Here is a 24,573-nt window from a genome sequence, read left to right as displayed (position 1 = left end):
TCAGATAGCAGATTTATATCCCCAGTATTAGTTTTTATTTACTTAGAGTGCTACTTATAGGTAACAATGTCTTTAGCCACAACTAGGAGAACAATAGAGGAATCATGCAATACTATACACAAAACATTATGGTTATGAATACAATACATTACAATTTATATAAAAATATATCTCTAGGGAACACAGTAAGTTTACATGATAGCTTTAATTGCACAGGGGTTTTTTTTTATGCTTATTTCTCTTTTAGAGATAACTGAAGCTAAATACAATTTGAAAAATTCACAAACCAATCAGCCATTGGAAAAATACCGTAACTCTAAAGATAAAAATAAATATAAGAAAAACACATTATTAAAATCTAAGAAAACCAAATCTAAATAATTAAAACGATTAAGGTTACATAGCCAATTCACAGATTCAGAACTATCAATTTACCATGATAGTGAGGAGGTCACTGATTATTTTTGGGTATTATACAAAATGTACTCATTCTTTATATTCAACAAATAATTACTGAGCTTTGTACTCTAGGAAATGTGTTCAGCTCTAAGAAAACACTGGAAAACAACAGGCATAGAGCCCACCCTCGTAGAGCTTCTAGTCTAGTGGGGCAGGCGGATGAGAACGGGGCGTCCGGTTCAGCCTGAGAAGTGCTGTGCTGGGGCCTCCCCTCCCATGGGAGGGGTCATCTAAGCTGAGACCTGGAGGAGAAGGGGTGACGGGGGAAGAAAGAGATGAAAGAGGATTCCAGGCGCAGAGAGAAAAAAATGCAAAGACCCCGAGGTATAAGAGAGCATGGTCTAGTTCTACAACGGTGGTTCCGAAAGGACCTCAGATATTTGTTGGGGCAGAATGAAATTTTCACCCGCCAATGGGTAAATGAAGACAGTGTGGTAAGTCTTTTTAAACCTAAAGTCACTCAATTTTAATTACTGGGTTTAAGACCAACTGGCTTTCTGGCATTAAGATGGGTCCCTCTTTTATAAAATGACAATGATAGTAGATGATAGATTTTTTAAAAAAATAGATGACCCTATTTTTGAAATTAGCAAAACAAAAACTACAGGTGTATAAAATCTGAAAATCTGGGAATCACTGTTCAAAGAACAGACTTCTAACCGGTGTCTAATATGGTTAAAGGAGAGGGATAACGGAGAAGTCAAGAGATAAAGCTAAGGAGGAAGGCAACGATTTGGATAGGGAAGGGCCAGGAAGAACTTTGGACTTTATCCTAAGAGCAATGGGAATGATTTTAAGCAGGGAAGTCAAACTCTACTTCGAGTTGTAAAAGATCACTCTGGGATGTTGTGGGTAGACTGTGTGTTGGATGGAACAAGACAACAGGAAGGAAGGCCAGTTAGGCAGCACTATAGTATCCTGGGAAAAAGAAGATAATAGAGAGGTAGAATTAGGGCCAAATCAGTAAGACTGAGGAGAAGAAGATGTCTTCAAGAGACAAACTTACTAGGATTTGGTGATTTGCTGTGTTGGGTAAGAAAAATGGGATGGTTAGAGCTGATGTCCAGGTTTTTTCTTAGGAAACTGAATTGACCATAATTGGGCTTAACTAGTGAGCTAGAGAATGCAGGAAAGGAGCCTTTTTGTGGAGGAAGGTAGTGGGTTCATTTGGGGACATGTTGAGTTTAAGGTGACTTTGTGTTTAAAAGTCCATTAGAGGGCGCCTGGGTGGCTCAGTTGGTTAAGCGACTGCCTTCGGCTCAGGTCATGATCCTGGAGTCCCGGGATCGAGTCCCACATCGGGCTCCCTGCCCAGCAGGGAGTCTGCTTCTCCCTCTGACCCTCTGACCCTCTTCCCTCTCGTGCTCTCTATCTCTCATTCTCTCTCAAATAAATAAATAAAATCTTAAAAAAAAAAAAAGTCCATTAGAGGAGTGCCTAGGTGGCTCAGTGGGTTAAGCACCTGCCTTCGGCTCAGGTTGTGATCTCAGGGTCCTGGGATCAAGCCCCACATCAGGCTCCTGGCTCAGCGGGGAGCCTGCTTCTCCCTCTGCCTGTGACTCTCCTCCCTGCTTGTGCTCTCTCTCTCTGTCTCAAATAAATAAAATCTTTAGAAAAAAACAGTCCATTAGAACACTTGTTTACATAGGACGAGAGAAAGAGTTGAACTTCTGATATAAATTGTCTAGCCAATAGCATACAGTTAGTTATTGAAACCATAGACGTGGATGACATTTCTCCCAGAGAACATAGCATAAGAAGAAAACAGGGCTTAAGACATACTAATGGGTTGGCAGGAGATAAGCAACACAGAAAGAAGCCAGAGACAAGAACGCTTGGTCGCGGAGGTGAGAGGAGAGACAAGAGATCAAGGTGTCCTGAAAACAAAGGGAAAAGCATTTCAAGGAGGGAGCAGACAGCAGTGACAGATGCGCAGGACTCAGCTGAAAGGACTAAGAATGCTCACTGAAATTAGCGACAAGGCAATTATTAAAGACCTTGAGAAAGGCGGTGGAGGGAGCCCAAGCCCGGGGACCATGTGTGCATCTGCAGGCTGGAAGGAGCTCAGTGTGGGTATAAAAGAAAGGAAAGAGCCAGCAACTGGCTGGAGATGGGGGTTTGAGAAAGTGGTTCTTTGTTTTATAAACACAGGAGAGATGGATAATTTGAAGACTTGTTGGAAGTGAAGATAATTATTAGAAATTCACATACAAAATACTGACCAGCTTTAAAAATGTAAATCTTTTTACTTTACATCACAATGTAAAGTCTTTAAAGATGTAAAATATGGTGTCCCCATAAGAACACACGATCGTTATAAAATCGTGAATGGATTTAAATACACTTAAGGATGTAAAATGATTCCAAGAAATTCTGAATGAACCCCATTTTAAAATATTTTTTAAATCACATTTAAAATATTATCTTTTAAATCATGGCAATTTTAGCTCTTGTCCATAGAGATCATACTCTTTAAATAATATATATCTTTGGATGGTTGGTGGTAGAGAGAGCTTCTTCATTGAGGCTGGCTGGCAGAGTCGCTGGAGTCCCATAAGCCTTCGAATTTTTAACCGACACAAATGCTTTAATGAGCAAGGATTCTCTAAAATGTTGGGAAAAAATAAGCAAAAAATAAAAACAATATTAGTAGATTGACCTGTAAGATACAGACTGTTTTAGAATAACATTAATAGTGTCATTCTGAAAAACAGGTATGTACCCATTGGCAACTGGCGATTTTAAAAGAAATTCAAAGTGTAATTAAGCTTCGCAGACCCCTCCCCAGAATGCAGTCTCCGTGAAGACAAGCATTTAGTTTTTCCAGTGTCAGGAAGAGCCTGGCTCATAGTGGGTGTTCAACCAGGATATGTTAAATGAATGAATGGAATTGACTTAAGAAAGCAAATGCTCACATCTCCTATTTATGTTTTAGAATTGAGTACTGTAGAGTTTTATTTATTTACTTCCTCTCTCGTCTACCAATCTTTCTAATGCATAATTATCCAGGAAACGTGATAGAAATGATTCAATCTTAGGTTTGTTTCAGTGTCTGACACCTAAATATTTTATATTTAAAAAAAAATCTAACAGGGCGCCTGGGTGGCTCATGCGGTTGAGTGTCTGCCTTCGGCTCAGGTCATGATCCTGGAGTCCCGGGATCGAGTCCCGCATCGGGCTCCCTGCTCAGCGAGGAGCCTGCTTCTCCCTCTAACCCTCCCCCCTCTCATGTACTCTCTCTCTCTCTCATTCTCACTCTCTCAAAATAAATAAATAAATCTTTAAAAAAAAATCTAACGTTATTTAAATATTTGATATTAGTCTTTATTCTCAACTCTTACTTTATCTATATTACAACACTGACATATTATCCCAGCACTATGAGCTAGTGAAAAACTGCTTGGCACTTTGTAACCACTCAATAATGTGAACTATCACTCAATTCAGTAATAAAAGACATCATATTTCCATTGCCTTTGTGATTATAAACAAATTATCTTCTTAAAAAGTTAAAACAATGGGGCACCTGGGTGGCTCAGTCGTTAAGCGTGTGCCTTTGGCTCAGGTCATGATCCTGGGGTCCTGGGATCAAGCCCCACATCTGGCTCCCTGCTCAGCAGGAAGCCTTCTTCTCCCTCTCCCACTCCCCTGCTTGTGTTCCCTCTCTCGCTAACTCTCTCTGTGTCAAATAAATAAATAAAATCTTAAAAAAATTAAAACAATGTTTTTCAAAAACTATGGAGGCAAAATTATTGTTACTGAAATAGGCAAAATAAGCCCATCTTTTTTAAAAAAATTACATTTTATTTTCTTCTTTAACAAATACATGGTCTTACATATGTCTGGAGGAATCCTGACATCCAGTGGTTAATCACACTCACAGCATTCAACTGACTTCCACTCCAGTTGCACTAATGGATGACTGAAACAATATCACAACTTCCTGGTCTTCTTCTTCCTTAGATGGCCTCTCTACAGTCATCAGAATTGGTTATTCTTTTGTAATAAAAACACATGGACAATTAATTACCAGTTAGAAGCAAACTCTGTTCTGCCTATGACAGGAAACACAGTGCTGTTGGAGAGAGTGTTTTGAAGTAAGACAGACAAGGGTTCAAATCTTTGCTTTGTTGTTTTCTAGGTCTGTAACTTTGGGTAATTCACGTATTTAAGACTTCTGGGTTGTTGTTTTTTTTTTCCTCTTACAATCTCCAAAATGTTTTAACCTTTTTATTGCAAAATAAAATATAAAGTAACTACATACATGCATAGCTTCATGAATTATTATTAGTGATTATGAGATGAACACCTTTAATCACCTCCCACGCCATGAATAGAAGAATTTCCCCAGTCATCCCAGAATTCCCTCCATAATCCATTGCAATCTTCATTCCTTCCTCCCCTATAAGTTACCACTATTCAGACTTTTATGGTCATTTCTATTTTTTATTTATTTTTTTAAGATTTTGTTTTTTTAAAAGTAATCTCTACACCCAACACGGGGCTCAAACTTACAACCCCAGATCGAGAGTTGCATGCTCTACCGACTGAGCCAGCCCAGCGCCCCAGGTAATCACTTCCTTTAGAGCTCTAACATCTAAGTGTGCTATCCCTATGCAGTTGTATTGACAATATTTTTTAAAAAAATTGTTAGGACCTTTAAGTCTCTTAATCCACAGGTTCTTTTCTCCATCCCTTTGTCTTTCTTTCAATTCATCTTTGAAGAACCAAAAAGCCCTGCAGTTTCCCACAGCCTAAATTTTGCTGATTGATTGCCTTTTCATGGTGTAGCTCCATGTTTCACTGCCATTTCTATTTCTCACAAACTGATGGCTGGATCCAGACTTGAGCAGACTCAGGTTTGATTCCTCTGGCAAAACTATATATGGTGCTGTGTTCTTTCATCAGGGCCACATAATGAGATATTAGGAGCAGCTGGTGTTCAATGATTATGTCCATTAGCTGACTGGGGGCTGCAAAGTGGTGACATCTATTTCTTTTTCATTTATTATTTGGAATACTTTTATAAAGAGACATCTGTGCTCCTCTACTCTTTGGTTACTAGTGGCACAAATCATATAGGTAAGGCAGAATAAATGCTCAAATCTTTTCCTTTATCAGTTTTCAAGATAATGAATTGATTTTCTTACTCTCTAGAGCAGACTGATTTTTTAAATATCATATTTAAGCATATTTAGTTGGTTTCAATTCACTAAAATAATTACCCTTTGGAAGCTGAATTGTTCCATCTTTGGCCAGTAGGATCTTCTTCAAGTTGGGTCCTAAATTCTATTGGCATGCTCTGGTAGTCTTTGACAGTTTCTTTGCAATGTAGAATGACAGATATTCCAGGCTCATCTTGCACATTCCTTCCTGAGACCTGAAATCATGCTTTCTTTTTTTTCCTAGGAAATGGTCATTGAAGACCACAGTCTGGGGATGTTCATTGCTGCTCAGTTTGCCATTATTTCTAAGACTTTACTGTAGACAGACAGACACACCCAGGTAAAATAGCTTGAGTTCATATTGATACTTCCAATTCAAGTTCAGGACTACAAGATTTTTCTTTAACCTATTACATCTGTATTTTCTTTCTTCCACACTGACAATCCTTTGTATTCTCAAGGATACAAAGAATAATAGAGTTAGAATATCCCACAATCACTCACTTACTGAATGCCTCTCATTCTCAGATAACAATATTAATATGATGCCAACACCATATAATTTGGTATCTTTAAAAAAATTTTTTTGTGTGTGCTCTCCCCATTTTAAAATATTTGTGTCGTATCCACATTATCTGACCATGCAACCCTACATACTGTATCTCCTCCCTTTTAGCTCACACTTGGTCTTGGTCTTCTGTCTAATGCTCACTACTAGTCCTTATGTCATTACTTCTCCAGTTATTTTGGCTGTCTGAAGTTCATTTTCTAGTGGATTCTTCAGAAGGCAATCAGAGGAACAATATTGTCTGAGGGAATCTGATTTTTTCCTTTTTGCCTACATGACCAAAGGACATGTTAATTTGTAATTTGTAGCTTTGCCTTTTCTTTTTATCACAGATATTTTTTGTAATATAGGTTTTTGTATTTGTTTTGTTCCCTCAATTTGGTTTTCCTTTTTAAGGAATCCTATTGTTCATTTCTTCACTCTTTATTGCTTGTCTTCAATATCTGCCACTGTCTTTCAAATCCTTTGATCTATTCCTTCATTTCTATTTTATTTAAACATTTTCCTTCCATTTCAGCTTCTGTTTCTCTGAAGATGTTATCTATTGCATTATTAGTTCTTGCTTTCATTCTAGTTCAGTCTTTAAATTTGAAATTATTTTTTTCTTTTTATTTCTAATTCTTCCCTCAGTTCTGTTACCTCATTTCTGAATCTTTGTAATTCTGAACTTGCATTTTTTCATATCTTGGATCATCTTTCTTATGCCGTTTAGCTTGTTTTGAAATGAAATTTTTAGTTTTCATCTGTTCTAAGGGTATGATTTCTGGTGTGCTTTCTGGTCTGTGGGGATATTATTCTGTTCCTCTTTTTTTTTAATTTTTTTATTGTTATGTTAATCACCATATATTACATCATTTGTTTTGGTGTACTGTTCCATGATTCATTGTTTGTGCATAACACCCAGTGCTCCATGCAGAACGTGCCCTCCTCAATACCCATCACCAGGCCAACCCATCCCCCCACCCTCCTCCCCTCCAGAAACCTCAGTTTGTTTTTCAGAGTCCATCATCTCTCCTGGTTCGTCTCCCCCTCTGACTTACTCCCCTTCATTCTTCCTCTCCTGCTATCTTCTTCTTTTTCTTTTTTCTTAACATATGTTGCGTTATTTGTTTCAGAAGTACAGATCTGTGATTCAACAGTCTTGCACAATTCACAGCGCTCACCGTAGCACATATCTTCCCCAATGTCCATCACTGTTCCTCTTTCTATAATAAATTTATATGAAACTTGACTGTGATAATTTTCTGTTGCTCATTTTGATGTGACGTTAGTTGTCCTGAAGTTTTAGAAGAATACTTGGTCCAAGACAGGTCTTCTGACTTTACAGAACTCCCTATTCTGTTATCTTCTAGTAATGATCCAAAATAGTGGCTTGCTGCCTGAAGTTGCCTTGTTCTCTTTGCTGCCTCTCTTTTTATGTGGACTTTCTCATGACTCTATTGTCCTATGGTTTCGATTTTATTCCCATTGCAGGCCGTGGCTCAGAAAGGGAGGCTTGACAGGTCAGTTTCAAGATTTTATAGGGTCCAGGGGCACCTGGCTGGCTCAGTCAGAAGAGCACGCGACTCTTGATCTTGGGATCATAAGTTCAAGCACCACGTTGGGCATAAAGCTTGCTTAATAAAAAAATAAAATAAAGATTGGTTCCCAAACATTAGTGAGCTTCAGAATCACTTAACATCTTAAAAAAAAAAAAAAAGTTATAGGGCCCAGATTGTTTGGTACTTGCCTTCAGCCTTAGTTGTTTTTTTTTTTTAAGATTTTATTTATTTATTTGACAGAGAGAGACACAGCGAGAGAGGGAACACAAGCAGAGGGAGTGGGAGAGGGAGAAGCAGACTTCCCGCTGAGCAAGGAGCCCAATGCGGGGCTCAATCCCAGGACCCTGGGATCATGACCTGAGCCGAAGGCAGATGCTGAACGACTGAGCCACCCAGGCGCCCTTCAGCCTTAGTTTTGTATTTATAATATGAATCACTTTTATGACTATAACTGAACTTTAAACTAGAGAATAGAAAATGGCCTGCCTATAAGACAAACTTTTGATGGGAATTTGTCAATAAACACCTGAGAGAGAGCATATCAAAAAGGATAACTCGAATTCATTCCATTCACTCATTTACTCAGTGTTTATTATTTACTACTCACTAGGTATCATGCAAAGCCTTGAGAATACAAAAATAAACAGAATAGTTGCCTGTTCACATGGAGACTATAGTCCAGGTATCTTAGGGTGGTATAAGAGTAACCTTTTAAAAAATAAGTTCTAGCCAAAATGTTGATATAGTTTTAGGAGTACTCATTACACAATTAAAGAGTTGGAAAGTATCAAGAAAAGCAAAAAATTAGCATCTTATATCAGAGGAAGTATTAAGGATGATTTAAAAGCCCAGGTAATTCTGAAAATGAAGTAGCACTGAAAAAGTATCAGTGATGACATTGAGAGACCTCACCTATATACATTCTTCAGGAAAAAAAATTCATAGGCAAAACTTTTTTTTTTTTTTTACCTAGTATTTGACGGATTTCTGGCCATTCTCTCTGTACTTCTAATGCAGACTTCAGCTTAGCGCACAGAGGAATATAATCCATGTAATCGATTAACACACGAATAACGCTGCCTACCAAGTGTTTCATCCAAGGAACTGTAATAAACTCACAGAACTGAGAGAATTGATAAAATTTAATTTAGTAATACATTTACTATACTATGTACATAAGCACTCAATTTTGTTATGAAAAATTACTGTCTTTGTCTTTTTACAGAAAATAAAGTGCCCTTCTTGCAATGAACGAAAAAGAAAAATAAATTGCTTGTATCTGTGAAACTATGAGCCCTGAAGCTATATGCAGGACTCTGCTGTTACAGCAGTCAACATAACCTGGAGGAATCATGTTTCTTTCCAGTATTTCTCTCTCCATGTTTCCATCCCCAATATTCCACCAAAGAAGCATAAATTATTAATTGCATACATTTTCACATGCTTCCACGTTCAGTTTCCAGCTCAAGAAAAAGAAGTAATCTTGTTTGCCTAGTTTTATGCTTATATCCCCATATTATTGCCAACCCAAATTCAAGAATAAGAAAAATATGAGAGTTGATTTTTCTTTCCTTGTAACATCCCTAAATGAGCAAACATTAGGATGCTGACCCAACAGGAAGAAGAAAAGGATGTAACTCACCGGGTTATCTTTTATTACACAAGATGTCCACCCCGGTAGTACCTCTTCTTCTATCTCTGACCACACAAATGAATTTCCAAAGATGTTCCCATGCATGCACTCAAAGCACATCTCCACTTGGTAGCCATTATTCAGCAACAGGCGCAGCATCACCTCGTCATTTAGGGCATACTGAATGGCACTGGGGAAACGCGTGTCATTTACGTGCATAAAATAACAATTGACGTTTGCTCCGTGGGAGAGAAGCAGCCGGACAATTTCATGGTTATTGGCCCTCACTGCCACAAGCAGACAGTTGAGGGGGTCTAGGTTTGGGTTTGCACCTGCAGCCAGAAGGACTTCTGTGCACTGGATGTCATTGTTAGAGACGGCAAAATACAGCGCCGTCTTCCGCTCGTCATCATAGCTCCCAGAAATGTGGTCCGCGAGCAGGGCATTGACATCAAAGCCATTTTCAATGAGCAGTTGGAGACACTGCACGTTTTGTCCATCTGCTGCGGAGTGGACTGGTGTTAGCCCACTTTTCTGGATTGCATTTTTGGATGTTACTGGGATAAGATACTTCAGCGCACTAAAAAAAAAAAAAATCAAATACCCACATGGCCTGAAGAAAATGAAGAATTTAAATAAACCAGCTTTCTCACTAGACAAGTGAATGCAGTTTGTTTACTTTTATTTTCTCTAGATAACTCATACAAAAACATGTAACATTTAACCTCTGTCCATTGGGTGACTACTTAGTTTAGTGTAATCTAGTTTTGTTTTTAGTTTCCCATTCTAAATATTCCCGGGGAACATGCTAGAGGTCCTATGTTTGGTCCTAGAATTGTGGTTCCTCAGGAACTCTCCCCAACTTCCAATTCTTTTCGGAACAACATGATACTTATAAACAACCAAAGCTATTTAGTGGAAAAAATATAAAAGAAAGATAGGAGCATCTGATGCCATAGAAGAATGCTTCGTAATCTTGACCATGAGAATCATGGAGTCACAGGAAGTGACCTTGGACATTGCTCAATCCAACCCCTCATTTAACAGAGGGGCAACAGGAAGTCTGCAGGGGTGAAATGACTTGTCCTAGGTCACACAGTTGGATGTGGAGCAAGGACGAGGGTTTAGGCCTTTTGAATTCTCATTCCTTACTTCTCTTTCACTGCTTCCTGAGTAGTCTATGTTTCAGGAGTGGCCACGCATGTCCTGCCTGCTTCCATAAACTTGCAATTGAATTATCAGCCACAAAAAGAGTCTTTATAATTCCATCAATCTTTATCAGTCCAATGGGGATAACTAACTACAGCTTATGTTTCTAAGAACCTGTGATAAACAGTTGTGAATTTCACACTTGACCGAACAACTATCCACAGGCAAGGATAACTTGATCTCTTGTGCCTAATTCAGAGCTACCATGTGTGAATTTATGAACGCTGGGAGTAAATCCAGGTAAACTCTAACAACATGTCACTTAGCGTCAATTATGTGTCATTGGCTACTTAGCCAATGTGGCCACTGAAAATGATAAAGCCTAATGATTTCAAAGTTTTTGAACTTATAAAATATATTTAATTGCCTAAAGCCGTCCTCTTATGGTGAGTAGCTTAATATAGTGATTATAGACTTCAATTGATGTGCTGATTGTGGCACATATTGTGATTTAAAATCTATCCAATGTTTGTTTTTTTTTTGCATAAAGAAACCTGAACTTATGAAACTTTTCTAGTCAAGGATGAATTTGACATCATATCATAATATCTGTAGGTATTAGTAAAAATTGGAGTAATACTGGTAATATTATCACAAGATCCTTTGCCAGAGGCAAAAGTTTTAGAAACCCTGTAGCCTTTTGTTAAACACATTGAAAAACAAAACAAAACAAAACAGAAAGTCTTATTTGGGTGGCTTGTGCAGAATGCTCAGTTGTAACTTACTTCCTTCTGAAAGAAAAAATTTTTATTATAAAAGTAGTATAAGTTCAATATGGAATTTTCATGAGGTAGGTGAAAATAAAAAGAAAGGGAAAAAATCAAACAAATATTTATACTTGTCTTTTTCTTTTCAGATTTTGGGAAGTATTACATAGATAGACTTGAGACTACTATATAAACAATTTTGTATTTTTCAACTGAAAACAATCATCTTATGGTTTATTACTCACAGGTAGTGTCCCTCATAGGCAGCTCGGTGTATTGGAAGATGGCCCGCTCTGTTGGGTACATTTCCACTTCCTCCATATTCCAGCAGGAGGGAAATGCAGTCGGGATTGCCCCCTCCTGCTGCCTCGAACAACACTGACGCCCCATCATCCGCCAAAGCAAACACATCACCACCTGGCAATGTAAAACATATGGCATAGTGATAACTGGAGTTATCGTGAAATTGTCAAGATAGTCCCCTTAAAAATAACCTGTTGTTTTCATTTCTGGCTAGGACTTAAAAATATAGGATTAAGAACATCTGTGTTCTCGGTATTTTCAATAAACAATTATGAGTGCATGTTTTGTTTTATTAGAGAATCTTTGCATCACAACAACATCTGAGAAATCAACAAGTCAGTTTACGCTGTAGACAAATGCTCCCAGGGAAAGGGGTAGTTAGCTTTTCAAAAATTTTTTTAAAGATTTTATTTATTTATTTGACAGAGACGTGGAGAGAGGGAATGCAAGCAGGGGGAGTGGGAGAGGGAGAAGCAGACTCCCTACTGAGCAGGGAGCCGGACATGGAGATCCATCCCAGGACCTGAGCCGAAGGCAAACGCTTAACCGACTGAGCCACCCAGGTGCCCCAGCTTTTCAAATTAAAAGACAGTGTTAACCCTCTCTTTCGTTTCAACAACTGCCCTCTAGGTGCTGTGTGTGACCCAGCAGAAGGTCCTAAAATGAATAGATACGACTACCTGAAGCAGCTCAGAGGGGAAATGAAACAAAATATCAAAGAACACAAACCGTTTGACATTCATGTGACATCAAGACTAAGAAGGAGTCATGATGTAGAAGGTGGTCTGTGTTTGAGTTCTGGCTCTGCGCGACTGGGAGAGCCTGGGCAAGCTACTTCTACGAATATCCATCTCCTCGTCTGTAAACTAGAGGGATGCTGCTTATTTCATAGGGCTCAGACGACAATTAAATGAGGTTTCATGGTGGGCGGCTGCCAAAATGTTAGTCTTTTCCCCATAGAGGATCCTTGAGGGAGCATGGGGTCCTAGCCTTTATTTACACATGGGGAAACTGAGGACCAGAAGTTGTAGCAAGGCTAGGGTCCGACCGCAAGGAGGTGATAGAAGCCAATTGAAGAATTTGGTCTCTTAATTCGTGGTTCAGCCCTTGGAGGGCTCAAAGGAAGGCAAGGTCACAACCTGTTGGGAGAATCAAGAAAGGCTTTAGGGGGGAGGTGTCTCAAGAGAGTGAGTTATGTTGGCGAATATTCCAGATGAGGGGAAGGGCCTGGCGCATGTGCCGACAGACGGCATGCGGGTATACTCCGGAATCCTGCTGGTGTCGTGCAGCCGGGGTACAGGACACATGTTGAGAGTAGTGAGGGACAGACCCGGAAAACCAATTCGGGATGATGCAGTGGGGCCCTGTGCGTGACTCAGAGGCAGTGGGGAGCTGCTGAGCGTTTTCCGAGTACACCGTTGGAGCCCCTGGAGCTGCCCCTTCGGGGAGAGCAGCTGAGTTGCAGCACGTCCTCTGGATTCTCTGACAGGGAGCCCGGGAGCCCGGGAGCCCGGAAACGGGCCGAACGGTTAGGAACGACAGCCCTGGTCCAGGGAAGACGTGAGGAGCCCGCCCGGGATGCAAACCAACGGGGCTGTCCCCGTGCCAACAGGTGGGAGAGACCCCGCGGGACTCGGCAGTTGACTGGATTTGGAAAGGAAGGCAATGGAGGGCGTAGAAGTAAGTCTAGGCGTTCCGTCTCGGTTGAGAGCGATTATGTTGTCAAAAGTGTGAAAGAAGAGAAATTCCGCTTTGAGAAGCTAAGTGTGAGGCCCTGGCGAGCCGTCTCTGAGAGGCCGGGCCGCCTCTAGAGAGAGCAGCCAGGGGGTGACCGTGCAGACGTGTAGGCCGTGACGTAGAGGGTGTCACTGAGTCACGGAAGAGGGGGCTTTCAAGGGGGCTCTGGGGGAGCCGGGTACAAAAGCCCGATGCCCAGTTACACCCAGGAGAGGAAGGGGAGCCAAGGAGGGCTGGAGAAAAGGAAACGGAGAGACGGGAGAACCATCCAGAACGTGCGATTCCTTTGCATGTACCTCTGTGGATGAGGTGTTCCAGCACATCGCAGTGACCGTACTCGGCAGCAACACCGAGCGGTGTGACGCCAAATCCGTCTCTCAGGTGCACGTTGCCTCCGTGGGTCAGCAGCAGGGCTATGATGTCGTTGCGGCCCTGTTTGGCCGCTTCGTGCATTGCCGACCATCGCTTGACGCAGGGCTGGTCAAGGCTGGTGTTGTGTTTAAGCAGAGTGAACACCATGTCATAGGAGCCCTTTTTCACAGCTGGAAGGTGATTTTAAAAAAGAATATCAACGGTAGGCTTATGAACCTGGATCCTTCAGATGGTATGAAACGAATTATGACATTTATTATGAAAATAGATATTTACTATTCGCTTTTCTTCTACAGGAGGATATTGTAGTTTTCATTCCCTTGTATTTCTCATACCCAACTGATGTTGCCTTCTCTTTAAGACCCTGGCCTGAGGTGGGGCAAGAGTTTCATGGAATACAGGGCTTTTCCCTAAAATAGGATGTTGTGTATACTCTTTCTAAACTTTAGAAAATGAAAATAAATGAAATGAAAATAGACTCCACTATTGGGTTGTATAAATTAAATAATGTATGGAAATGCTTAGTGTATACTAGGAGCTCAATAAATTATAACCGTTATTAATCCAATTTCATCACTTCTAGGATCCTGGGGCTACATGTGTAAATAATGTTTATCAAGCCCCCTCCCCCCCCAGGAAAGATTTTTTTGTTTTCCTCCACCAAACAAAGCATCGAGTATTAAATGAACTTCTCTTTTCTGCGATCTTAATGGGAGGTTAGCAATGAGAGTGTTTTTAGGTTTGTTTTTTTTTAAGATTTTTAAAATTTATTTATTTGACAGAGAGAGACACAGTAAGAGAGGGAACACGAGCAGGGGGAATGGGAGAGGGAGAAGCAGGCTTCCTGCAGAGCAGGGAGCCGATGAGGGGCTCAATCCCAGTAACCTGGGATCAGGACCTGAGCCAAAGGCAGATGCTTAACGACTGAGCCACCCAGGCGCCCCTGTTTTTAGGTTTTTTGGAGAGCAAGAGAGAGTGAGAAAGAAAGTGCACGAGCAGGGGGAGACTCCTAAGCAGGCCCCATGCCCAGTGCAGAACCCCACTCGGGGCTCAATCTCATGACCCTGAGATCGGGACCTGAGCCGAAATTAAGAATCAGTGGCTTAACCAACTGAGCTCCCTAGGCACCCCAGCAATGAGAATGTTTAGAATCTAGGTAGGTCTGCTGTTGTAAACAGGTGAAGTATATGACAGATAATGTACTACAATGTAAGAGATCCACTAGATCGGAGGTCTCACCCCCCCTCTGCTGTTTCTAATAGATAAAATTACAGTTAAAAGCACCCCCTTCCCCCGACTTTGAGTTATTAAGAGATTGTCCCAGTTTAGATATAAATAATTCTGGAAGATGTAATGTCTTTTTCTCTTATCAGTAAGTAAAATCTTTTTTTTAAGATTTATTTATTTTAGGGAGAGAGAGTGCGCGCATGCACGTGCACGAGTGAGGGACGAGGGGAGGGTCAGAGGGAGAGACACTTCAGGCAGACTCCCTGCTGATGCAGGGCTCAGTCTCAGGAACCTGAGATGAGGAATGACCTGAACCGAAACCAAGAGTCAGACGCTCAACCGACTGAGCCACCCAGGTGTCCCAGTAAGTAAAATCTTAGTAAGAAACAGAAGGACGAGGGCTACTCCCTGCTAATGGAGGTAAATACATTTTCATTCATTCATTCACTCATTCAGTTCATGCACTCTGGCTGTATGAAAGGCACTGTCTTACATTGTGCACAACAGGAAAAAGGCAGACTTGGTTCTCACTCATGGAATCTATAGTCTAGGGAAGAAGCCTATAATGTTTTCTATTTGAAGAGAGACTCCGAGGCCAGGTCTTTGCTGGGAAAGGCAGAAGATGCGGGGCCACATAGAACATCCTGGGGAGCAGGAGGCAGAACACAGGAAGCATCAAAGGCCAAGGTGAGGGAAAGGGCTCCCACAGGAGGACAAAGACAAACTCTGCCTACTTCATTTGGAGGCAGGCAAGCCATCACCGTGGTGAGATTTCAGTTTTTCTCCTGCTCACTAAGTAGTCTGTTGACAAATGCCTTCCTCTGAATCACCCACCGGCCACTGGCAGCTCTAATTATAGTGAATGACCTCATCCTAGGTGGTGTCATTGCAGAGAAAAACATCAATAAGTGAAATGAACTAAGAGATACATATCCTCATTTATCTTCTTGCTCCTATTGCATTTTTTTCTAGAAAAAATGTATTAAAATAATGAATCTCTTCCATCATGATCTATTTTCCTTTTGTCTGACTCAGAAAACATGTTGATTAGAGATATTAGTCTTTCTTCATGAAAATAATATCACATATAGGCCACAACTTAAAATAAGTTTAAAAATAAAACCTTACATGCAATTTAACTGCTTTGGAACTAGAAATAATAATGCAAATCATGGGGAATCCCTCCCAACCTAACCTGTGAAGACATTCTTAATCAATAAATGGCTGACATAATGAAAACTAATAACGCACAGATACAGTATTTGTGTAACATAACTAAGTAAAATAAAACTTAAATAACTTACATAGTAAAAATAAATATATATCTACATATCTTAACAATAACGCTTAAAAAGAAAACCAAACTTCAATTGAAGAGTTAGGGAATTAGAGACTTTTCATAGTTTATAGGCACTTTTGAACACTTTATAGTTTGCTGGCACATTTCCTTTCAATTTCTGTAATTTTTTTTCGTTTTCTGGGTATATGTGTTTTGCTCATGTAATTGTCTTATTATCAGCACTGATTTATCTTGTGACTCATAAGACATGCAAGGATAATCCTGAACTGGAGAAAGGTGACACCAACTTTGGATGGTGGGCAGAGAGGGAGTCTGAGTGCAAAATACCCTTAATAAGTGTCAGGTGATCACAAATCAGATCGTTAGCACTCAGCAAGTACCTGTGTGATAACAGTAATACATCAGAGTACTACGAGGAAGGGCCAGATGGCTGATGGGGAAGAAGAGCCCTGGAGGGACCCAAAGTGATATTTGTTTGGCCATCTAAGGATATTCTGTAATAAAGACAAAGATAATGACATTGGGCTAAGAAAAATAAAAAATGACATCACACAGAAAAATCCAAAGAATGGCATATTTTTCTCTTATTTTTGCCTTTATAAGTTAATGGGCTATAAATAGCAAATTTCAAAGTAGCCTATAGAGTCAAGAAGAAAACTGGGAAAGTGCCATGGATGATCCATTTGCCTATAGAACCTGAAAATACTTGACACGGGCTCTACAAAGAAGGTCCTGGAGAAGGTAACCCAAGAAAAACTCCATTCTCCCAATACATCGGTGGTGGAGACACAAGCGAACACCTTCAGAAAATTTCCTTCATGAGACTTCTGTCTTCTCCTGATATTACCATTTAGCTTTTAAAAAATATTATTTCCAGATGTTAATTCTATTTTGGCTCTGATAACTCAGTGACCAACTTCCTTTCCCACACTTCAGATATTGCTAGAGAAACAAACATATGCAACTTTGAAATGCATGTAAATACTTAATGCTCTGTTGTAAGCATTAAACAAAAACAGAAGCAAATAAAGCAAAAAGAAATCAAACGAGTGGTAATCATGACTTAGTTGTCCTTTAAATAAGTGAATTGAGAACAGCAAGTAGAAAATAATTCTACATTTGCAAAGTGAGATAGTATATAAACTCTGGAAAAGTGTGTATGTGTGTGGATGTGTGTTTTGCAGAAATCAAATATCTATAGATATCTATAGAACTATCTAGAGAAACAACAACACATATGTGGATGTCATTGCAAATACCCACTGGTATATGCCTTTAAAAATAACACAGATCACATGAATAGTGGTGATGCAACCATAGATGAATATTCGTGTGTATAGAACCTGCTCAGGATAAGAGTTCTGGTTTACTTGTAAGGAGCAGTGTTATTGTGACAAATTCCACAGTAACAGGAAATGTTATCTCTGGTCATTTGTAGTTAATCTCATCTCACTTTTGCAAGCAGACTTGCCAATTTTTATTGGTCAACAAAAATAGCAGGATACACAGGGGGTGCCTGGGTGGCTCAGTTGGTTGGGCGACTGCCTTCGGCTCAGGTCATGATCCTGGAGTCCCTGGATCGAGTCCCTCGTCGGGCTCCCTGCTCGGCGGGGAGTCTGCTTCGCCCTCTGACCCTCCCCCCTCTCATGTGCTCTCTCTCTCTCTCATTCTCTCTCTCTCAAATAAATAAATAAAATCGTTAAAAAAATAGCAGGATACACAGACTGAGAAGAAACTGATAACTGATACCTTTAGGTTTACCATCATTCCTTGTGTCATTGTTGTGAACCCATCTGTAGGTGCCCAGTGCTGCATCTGTGTGATCAGAATCTGCTGGCGCCTCGTTGTTCTGATGTGAACCTGGTGTCTCTCTTTCGAACCCCCTTTCTGCCTCTATCTTCTGGCTACATACTGCACATGCAGCCCTACTTATAACCGGACCCTACCTAGAGAATATTCCTTTAGAACTGGCACTTCTGGCCTCACAACCCTCCGAGGTTGGATCCCTCCTCCTTAGTTGGTGCTGAAGGATCTTTCACATTTGACCTCTTTGTAGGATTAAAACACCAAACACATATAGGGCAGATGAGATGGGTGTTAGGGGGGTGGAGCTCAGGGAATAGTAGGGGATGAGGTCACATAACTTCAATACATAGTGGTTTCCAATACATACTTATTAAATATTTCTTTGTCTCAAACTCAAAGTTCTAGAAAAAAAGGTCATTTACCAATCAGAAGCGGTGTCTCTCCTTTGTCATTTTTGGTGTTTGGCCACACTCCCTTTTCTAGTAAAGTTCTTACATTTTCCACCAGACCAGCTTTGACTGCCAAAGTCAAGGGTGTTTCTCCATCAGAGGTCTTGAACTCCCAGAGTGTCTGGTAGGATGCTGAGATGTGAAAATATTGCATAAAATTAAAAATCTTTACTTAAAGGATATCACAGAGATCAGAATAATCCAACATTATGTACTTTAGATTGAACAGCCAATTGATGTTGTATTGTTATTTAATCCTTTGTATTGTTAATTTAAATTGCACCTGAAATTGGTTTTTGTCAAATGAAATCTGTGAATGTGGGAATAAGTATGTATTTGAATACTGTCAGAATATGTTAGAAAATACCATGCTTAACATCACCTCCTATATCTATTTGTCTGACTCTCTGCTTAGCTATTTTTTCCTGGCTGGCTGGCTGCATAGTTAATTATCAAGTAGCTATGATTGTCTCCTAGAGCATAGAATGAGGGAGCAACATTGAAGGTTATTGAAAGATAGGGCACTCACAAGACGTGTTAAAAGTTGCCAAGGGCGCCTGGGTGGCTCAGTTGGTTAAGCATCTGCCTTCGGCTCAGGTCATGATCCTGGAGTCCCGGGATCGAGTCCCACGTCGGGCTCCCTCCTCAGCAGGGAGTCCGCTTCTCCCTCTGACCCTCTTCCCTCTCGTGCTCTCTGTCTCTCATTCTCTCTCTCTCAAATAAATAAATAAAATATTTAAAAAAAAAGTTGCCAAGATGTGACAAATACTGTGCTACAACATCAGAATTGTCAAAATTATTATCAATACTTAACTCTGGGTTGATTTAACATGATATTCACTAATGTTTACATTATGAAAAAATGAATATAAGCCAAAATATTGCAAATACAATAACAATCTTTTGGAAATTGTTAACCCAAGAGATAGTTCAAGACGATAAATTAAAAACTGACTCCCCAAAGCAAAAATATTCAAATCAATTAATTCATGATATATATTAACTTTTATTACTTTTAGGTTATAACCACATTCTTTTTTTTTAAAGATTTTATTTATTTACTTGACAGAGAGAGACACAGCGAGAGAGGGAACACAAGCAGGGGGAGTGAGAGAGGGAGAAGCAGGCTTCCCGCCGAGCAGGGAGCCCAATGCAGGGCTTGATCCCAGGACCCTGGGATCATGACCTGAGCCGAAGCAGACGTTTAACGACTGAGCCACCCAGGCGCCCCTATAACCACATCTTTGAGCCAACTTCTGTCATATTCTTAGAAAGATGCAAAGGGTGAAACCTGAACCTCACAAAATGTGCTAATTCTTTTTTTTTTTTTTAAGAGAGAGAGCGTGGGTGTGGGAGTCGGGGACAGGCAGAGGGAGAGAGAAGGAATCTTAAGCAGGCTCCATGCCCAGTGTGGAACCCAACATGGGGCTCAAGCTCACAACCCTGAGATCATGACTTGAGCCAAAAATCAAGAGTCCAACACTTACCAACCTAGCCACCCAGGCGCTCCATAAAATGTACTAATTTTTATAACTCTGAGTATAAAACATGGATATTCTCTTTTCCATATTCCAAATAATCTTTTATTCTGCTTTTTCTTTTTGCTTATGTTTGTTGGGAGCACTCAAAATTTCTACATTTTTCTTTGCTTTGGTCAAAGGGATTTTATGTTCTTTTACCATCCAGAACAACTTCAAGTATTTGTTGAATGGGTTGAACTACAGCTTCGTGCAATGGAAACCATCCTTTTTCATCAGCTTCATCCAATGCATATTTATATTTCACATATTCCTGGAGCGCAAGAATGTGACCTAAATTAAATACAGGGGCTGGTAACACATTTCTTTCTCAGCAAAATGAAATCTCCAACCTGTCCCACTGTAGGCAATACACCCATTTACCTTGTTTTATGGCTTCCACAAGTTTTCTGTTTTGATCGCTTAGCGGTACAAATCTACCAGAGAAAGAAAAATAAGCCATATTTATCCCAGACTTCAAAAAAACCCAAACACTTAACTTATATTGAGTTCCTGTACATGATTTTAATAATCAAGATCTATAGGAAATGCACACAACTAATTTTATCTACTTTAAAAATGTAAATGTCTAAGAATCAGACACAGTATATTTATGATACACTAGACATAGGCACATTAGTACAGATGACAGAATTCAAGAATATAATGCTATTCTGAAATTAGTTCTAAGCAATGAAAATGGAGTAAACAATTGTAGTCAGAGTCAGAAGAGCTGGGTTCAGGTTTCATGATTTTGTGATCCTGGGAAGCCAATTAGCCTCTCTGGGTAGTGGTTTTTTCATCTTTAAAATGATGGGATTAGGGGTGCCTGGGTGGCTCAGTCGTTAGGCGTCTGCCTTTGGCTCAGGTCATGGTTCCAGGGTCCTGGAAGCCCACATCGGGCTCCCTGTTCAGTGGGGAGCCTGCTTCTCCCTATGCCCCTCGGCCTCTTATGTTCCCTCTCTCACTGTGTCTCTCTCTGTCAAATAAATAAAGCCTTTAAAAAATAAATAAATAAAATGATAGGATTAAATAGAAAGATCTCTAAGGCTTCTTCCAATTTTAAAAACTTTATGCTCAATAAAGTTTATTGCTTTGAACTTAATATTTGCTTATTTGGGAGCTTATGATTCACACTGCATGTTAGATTCTTTAATCAACTTATCTACAAGTGAAAGTAGGCTGAGCATTTACTGAACAAACTCCTAGTCATTGGCCCAACAGGTCGTGATTTCAACCCTCATGGCAATTCCCTGGTGTGTGTGTTTATTCAAAGGAAACAAGATATTTCATAACAAATTGATTCAACTCTATTAAGCAGAAACATCTGCTGGCATTCTAGGGTTGTGAAAGCCTTGGGAACTCTTTTGGAGATAATGGAAAAATTAAAAAGACCTGATTTAAAGGTACTATGTCCATTTTTAAGAAGCTCAAAAGCAATAATTTTATAGCACGGAGCCTATTCAAAAGTATTACTAATTTCGGAATAATACAGGATTCTAAATACTACAATAGAAAGCAAACTAATGTTTATTTTGTTAGAAGTATAATGTGTGTTGTTCAAGACAGAAATCTACTTTTTCAGTTTCAGACTCTATAACTCCTGCTAAATCAGGGTTGGTTCAACACAAAATTGATATTTTGTGTCTAATTTGTTAACCTCTGTCATTTGGATAGCAGATAATTAAATAGGCTGTGGTTTATATAGTACTTGTTTTTAATAAAAGGCCTCAACTCTTTCCCATTCTTTGGGGCCAGACTTAGGGTCTAGTCCACAAAAGATGCAAAAATGAAATACATTACTTATAAAGGTTGTCTGAGTCAGTAGCAGAAGGGGCTTTAAAAAATTCAGAGCAGACCTCTGTATACCTATCTATATTTTAGTTGTATAATTTTTTTTAAAGATTTTTATTTATTTATATGAGAGAGAGAGAATGAGGAGAGAGAGAGCACAAGAGGGAAGAGGGTCAGAGGGAGAAGCAGACTCCCCGCTGAGCAGGGAGCCCGATGTGGGACTCGATCCCGGGACTCCAGGATCATGACCTGAGCCGAAGGCAGTCACTTAACCAACTGAGCCACCCAGGCGCCCCTATATTTTAGTTGTATAAACCATACTTGCAAATTTGTTCAAATTACTTATTGTCCTTTTTGATTCTATATTAACTTAAAAAAAATAGGCAATCCTATACAACCAAATTCAACTAAGAATTTCCCATTGAGGTTATTTCCATCTTCCACCGGAGGTGGGGGTTTGTGGAAGATCATATTGCCGAAACCTATGCACAGTGGCCCTTGGAAAGCCACTGGATTCTCTGCCAGGAGAGAAGAGTAAGCATTTTCCTAGAGGAAGAGCCAGGAAATGTCTTTCATTTTATCTGACAACAAAATGAATGCCATAAAGAAATTCTGTTGAGGACAGTCAACTTGAATGTTACCTTTCAGAATAAAATACAGACTTGCTGGCTTCAATGGATTCTTGAATATTGAGCTGAATATCATAACTTGCAAGATGGTCTTCATCGGGGTCATCATTAGTATCCATGACTGGATAGAATTTTTGAAAGAAGCAGTTTCTTATTATCAGCAAATGACACAGAACAGTACATACAGTTAATATGAACAATGCAAAATGAAAAACTAAAATACATTCATCTTTCCCCATTGAACAAACATCAATGCAGTGAACATTTTAATCCATATTATATATGAAGCCCATCCTAAATTTTGAAACCTGTAATTACCTGCTCTTTAGGTATCTGCATTTTCTAATTTTGGGTTTTTTCTTTTTCCTTTCTTTAGTTAAGCTTATAAGAATTCATTTCCCCATGCTTCTGACTTACACTAATTTCAGCCCACCAGTTTTCTGAAGACACTGTTCTACAGAGCACATTAGAAGTTTAAAACTCAAACCAAGAAGTAAGGTGGAGACAGGAATAGAGAACAGTGAGCCTTTCACATTCCTAACTTTTAATTCTGTGTCTGCTGTGTTTGCTTATTTGCTAATTTATTCCTTTCCTCATGTCAGTAATGGTTTGCGTTGGCTGCCTTGAACTGCAGTTATTCTGTATTTGTGTTCAACTTCTAAGACTCTACACTCTTTGAGGGAAGGGCTCTACCTCACTCATCTTTGCACCCCTTGCAACTCTAGAAGGTGCCTGGCCCAGAGAAGCTTCTCAGTGAACATTTGTTGAATTAAAATAGAAAGAACAGAAAGTCACAAATGTAGTAGCCTAGACTTGCCCTCAAGAAATTACCAGAGCAAACAGAGAAGACATGAAGGAAAATTTAAACAGAAGGAACTGAGAACTGGGGCGCCTGGGTGGCTCAGTCAGTTAAGTGTCCAACTCTTGATCTCAGCTCAGGTCTCAATCTTGGGGTCATGAGTTCTCTCCTCATGTTGGGCTCTATGCCCAGCGTGGAGCCTACTTAAAAAAAAAGAAAAAGGAACTTTGAACTTCAAGCACTGTTATTCCTGAGTACTACTGTCTAGTTTCACATATGAAGTGAACAAGTTTCAAAATTTCAGAACTTTAAAATAAAACAAGAGAGGGTTAAGGTGATTTAAAAAAAAAAAAACAGCTATAGGCTCTTAGAGAATCTCCTTATTGACTGGCTCTGCTGGGTGTGATAAACTGCATGGTTCTTCCAGTGCTCAGAGAAATCCACCTCTATGAACTTGTGCTACCTGCATTCCTGGCCACAGAAAGATCCTTTCTGACACCTTGGCAAAAGCGCATCCTTAATACAGTTAGGGATACTGGAACTGCTACTACAGGGGTAGGTGTGGTGAAGACCAACTCTATTGAGAGGCTCCGTTGTGGGAACTGCCAGCAGGTAAATTAACCTGGCAAACAATAAGCAGAATAAAAATGAGTTTGTTCTTTTGAAGAAGAGCAAAAAACCAGAGAGGCTTCTGGGCTGATTTGCATAATGTATTGATGGCTATTTCAGCTCTCTAACACACTCACTCGTTTCAACCAAATGAGAGCCACCAGAAATGGTTGTGCAGGATGTGCACTACACAAGTCTTCCTGGCAGAGGAAATCCAGCCGAATCTCCCCTAATCAAGTTGTACAATCTGGTAGAGTACTACACATGCCCCAAGGAGGCAGCATCTTCTCATTTGCACCAAAGTGCTATGCTCTGTGCAATTCCTGAACTGAGTTGAGCATTTTTCAACAAAAGGAAGTTAAAAAGATGCCTAATTATTTAGTGTTTTGAATAATAAATGAGAGGTATCTTTTAGCAGCTAGTCTTCCAATCTTTTCCCAAAGTGGCAGGGTCTTAGGCTTTGGTTACTCTCCTTCAGAAAAGAGAAGAAACATCACCGTGGCAGTGATATTCATGATGCTTCTTGACTTGAACCTTCACATGGTTATTGTTTGGCCCCCAATTTTTGTTTTTTGGCTGGTCTGACAGGGCAAGTTGTAAGGTCTGACAGTCTCAGAGCATCATTTGAACAATTGAAATAAGGACCATCTTACTCCATCCCCAGACCAGAGGCCAACCCTCCTAGAGGGTCTCCATCCCTTCCTCTGCATAGCTCTGTCCATCACCCGCCACTTCTCTGAAGGTAAACA

At 39.9% G+C, this 24,573-nt stretch overlaps 1 protein-coding gene across 5 annotated transcripts in view; it reads right to left on the bottom strand.

Moving 5' to 3' along the window:
• Nucleotides 1–2,698: 2,698 nt before the first annotated feature.
• The window catches only part of ASB15 (ankyrin repeat and SOCS box containing 15), a 31,419-nt gene continuing 9,544 nt past the window's right edge, over nucleotides 2,699–24,573 (bottom strand). Inside the window, exons 3-12 of one of the 5 annotated variants that reach the window (XM_073899141.1) lie at nucleotides 23,248–23,418; nucleotides 22,429–22,566; nucleotides 20,378–20,430; nucleotides 20,156–20,287; nucleotides 18,450–18,608; nucleotides 13,619–13,864; nucleotides 11,528–11,699; nucleotides 9,376–9,946; nucleotides 8,703–8,856; nucleotides 2,699–3,064 (exon numbers count right to left, since the gene is read on the bottom strand). In XM_073899141.1, coding sequence (XP_073755242.1) covers nucleotides 2,892–3,064; nucleotides 8,703–8,856; nucleotides 9,376–9,946; nucleotides 11,528–11,699; nucleotides 13,619–13,864; nucleotides 18,450–18,608; nucleotides 20,156–20,287; nucleotides 20,378–20,430; nucleotides 22,429–22,535 — 1,767 coding nt within the window. In that variant the 5' untranslated portion in view covers nucleotides 22,536–22,566; nucleotides 23,248–23,418 and the 3' untranslated portion in view covers nucleotides 2,699–2,891. The remainder of the gene's footprint in view (nucleotides 3,065–8,702; nucleotides 8,857–9,375; nucleotides 9,947–11,527; nucleotides 11,700–13,618; nucleotides 13,865–18,449; nucleotides 18,609–20,155; nucleotides 20,288–20,377; nucleotides 20,431–22,428; nucleotides 22,567–23,247; nucleotides 23,419–24,573) is intronic. The other 4 variants (XM_073899140.1, XM_073899142.1, XM_073899139.1 and 1 more) reach the window with 4 other exon arrangements.

Source organism: Callorhinus ursinus, unplaced genomic scaffold (genome assembly GCF_003265705.2).
Source record: "Callorhinus ursinus isolate GAN/ISIS: 27379988/994484 unplaced genomic scaffold, GSC_fseal_2.0 scaffold12, whole genome shotgun sequence".
NCBI lineage: Eukaryota > Metazoa > Chordata > Mammalia > Carnivora > Otariidae > Callorhinus > Callorhinus ursinus.
Note: the sequence above shows the minus strand (reverse complement) of the source record. Positions and strands in the feature narration are given on the sequence as shown.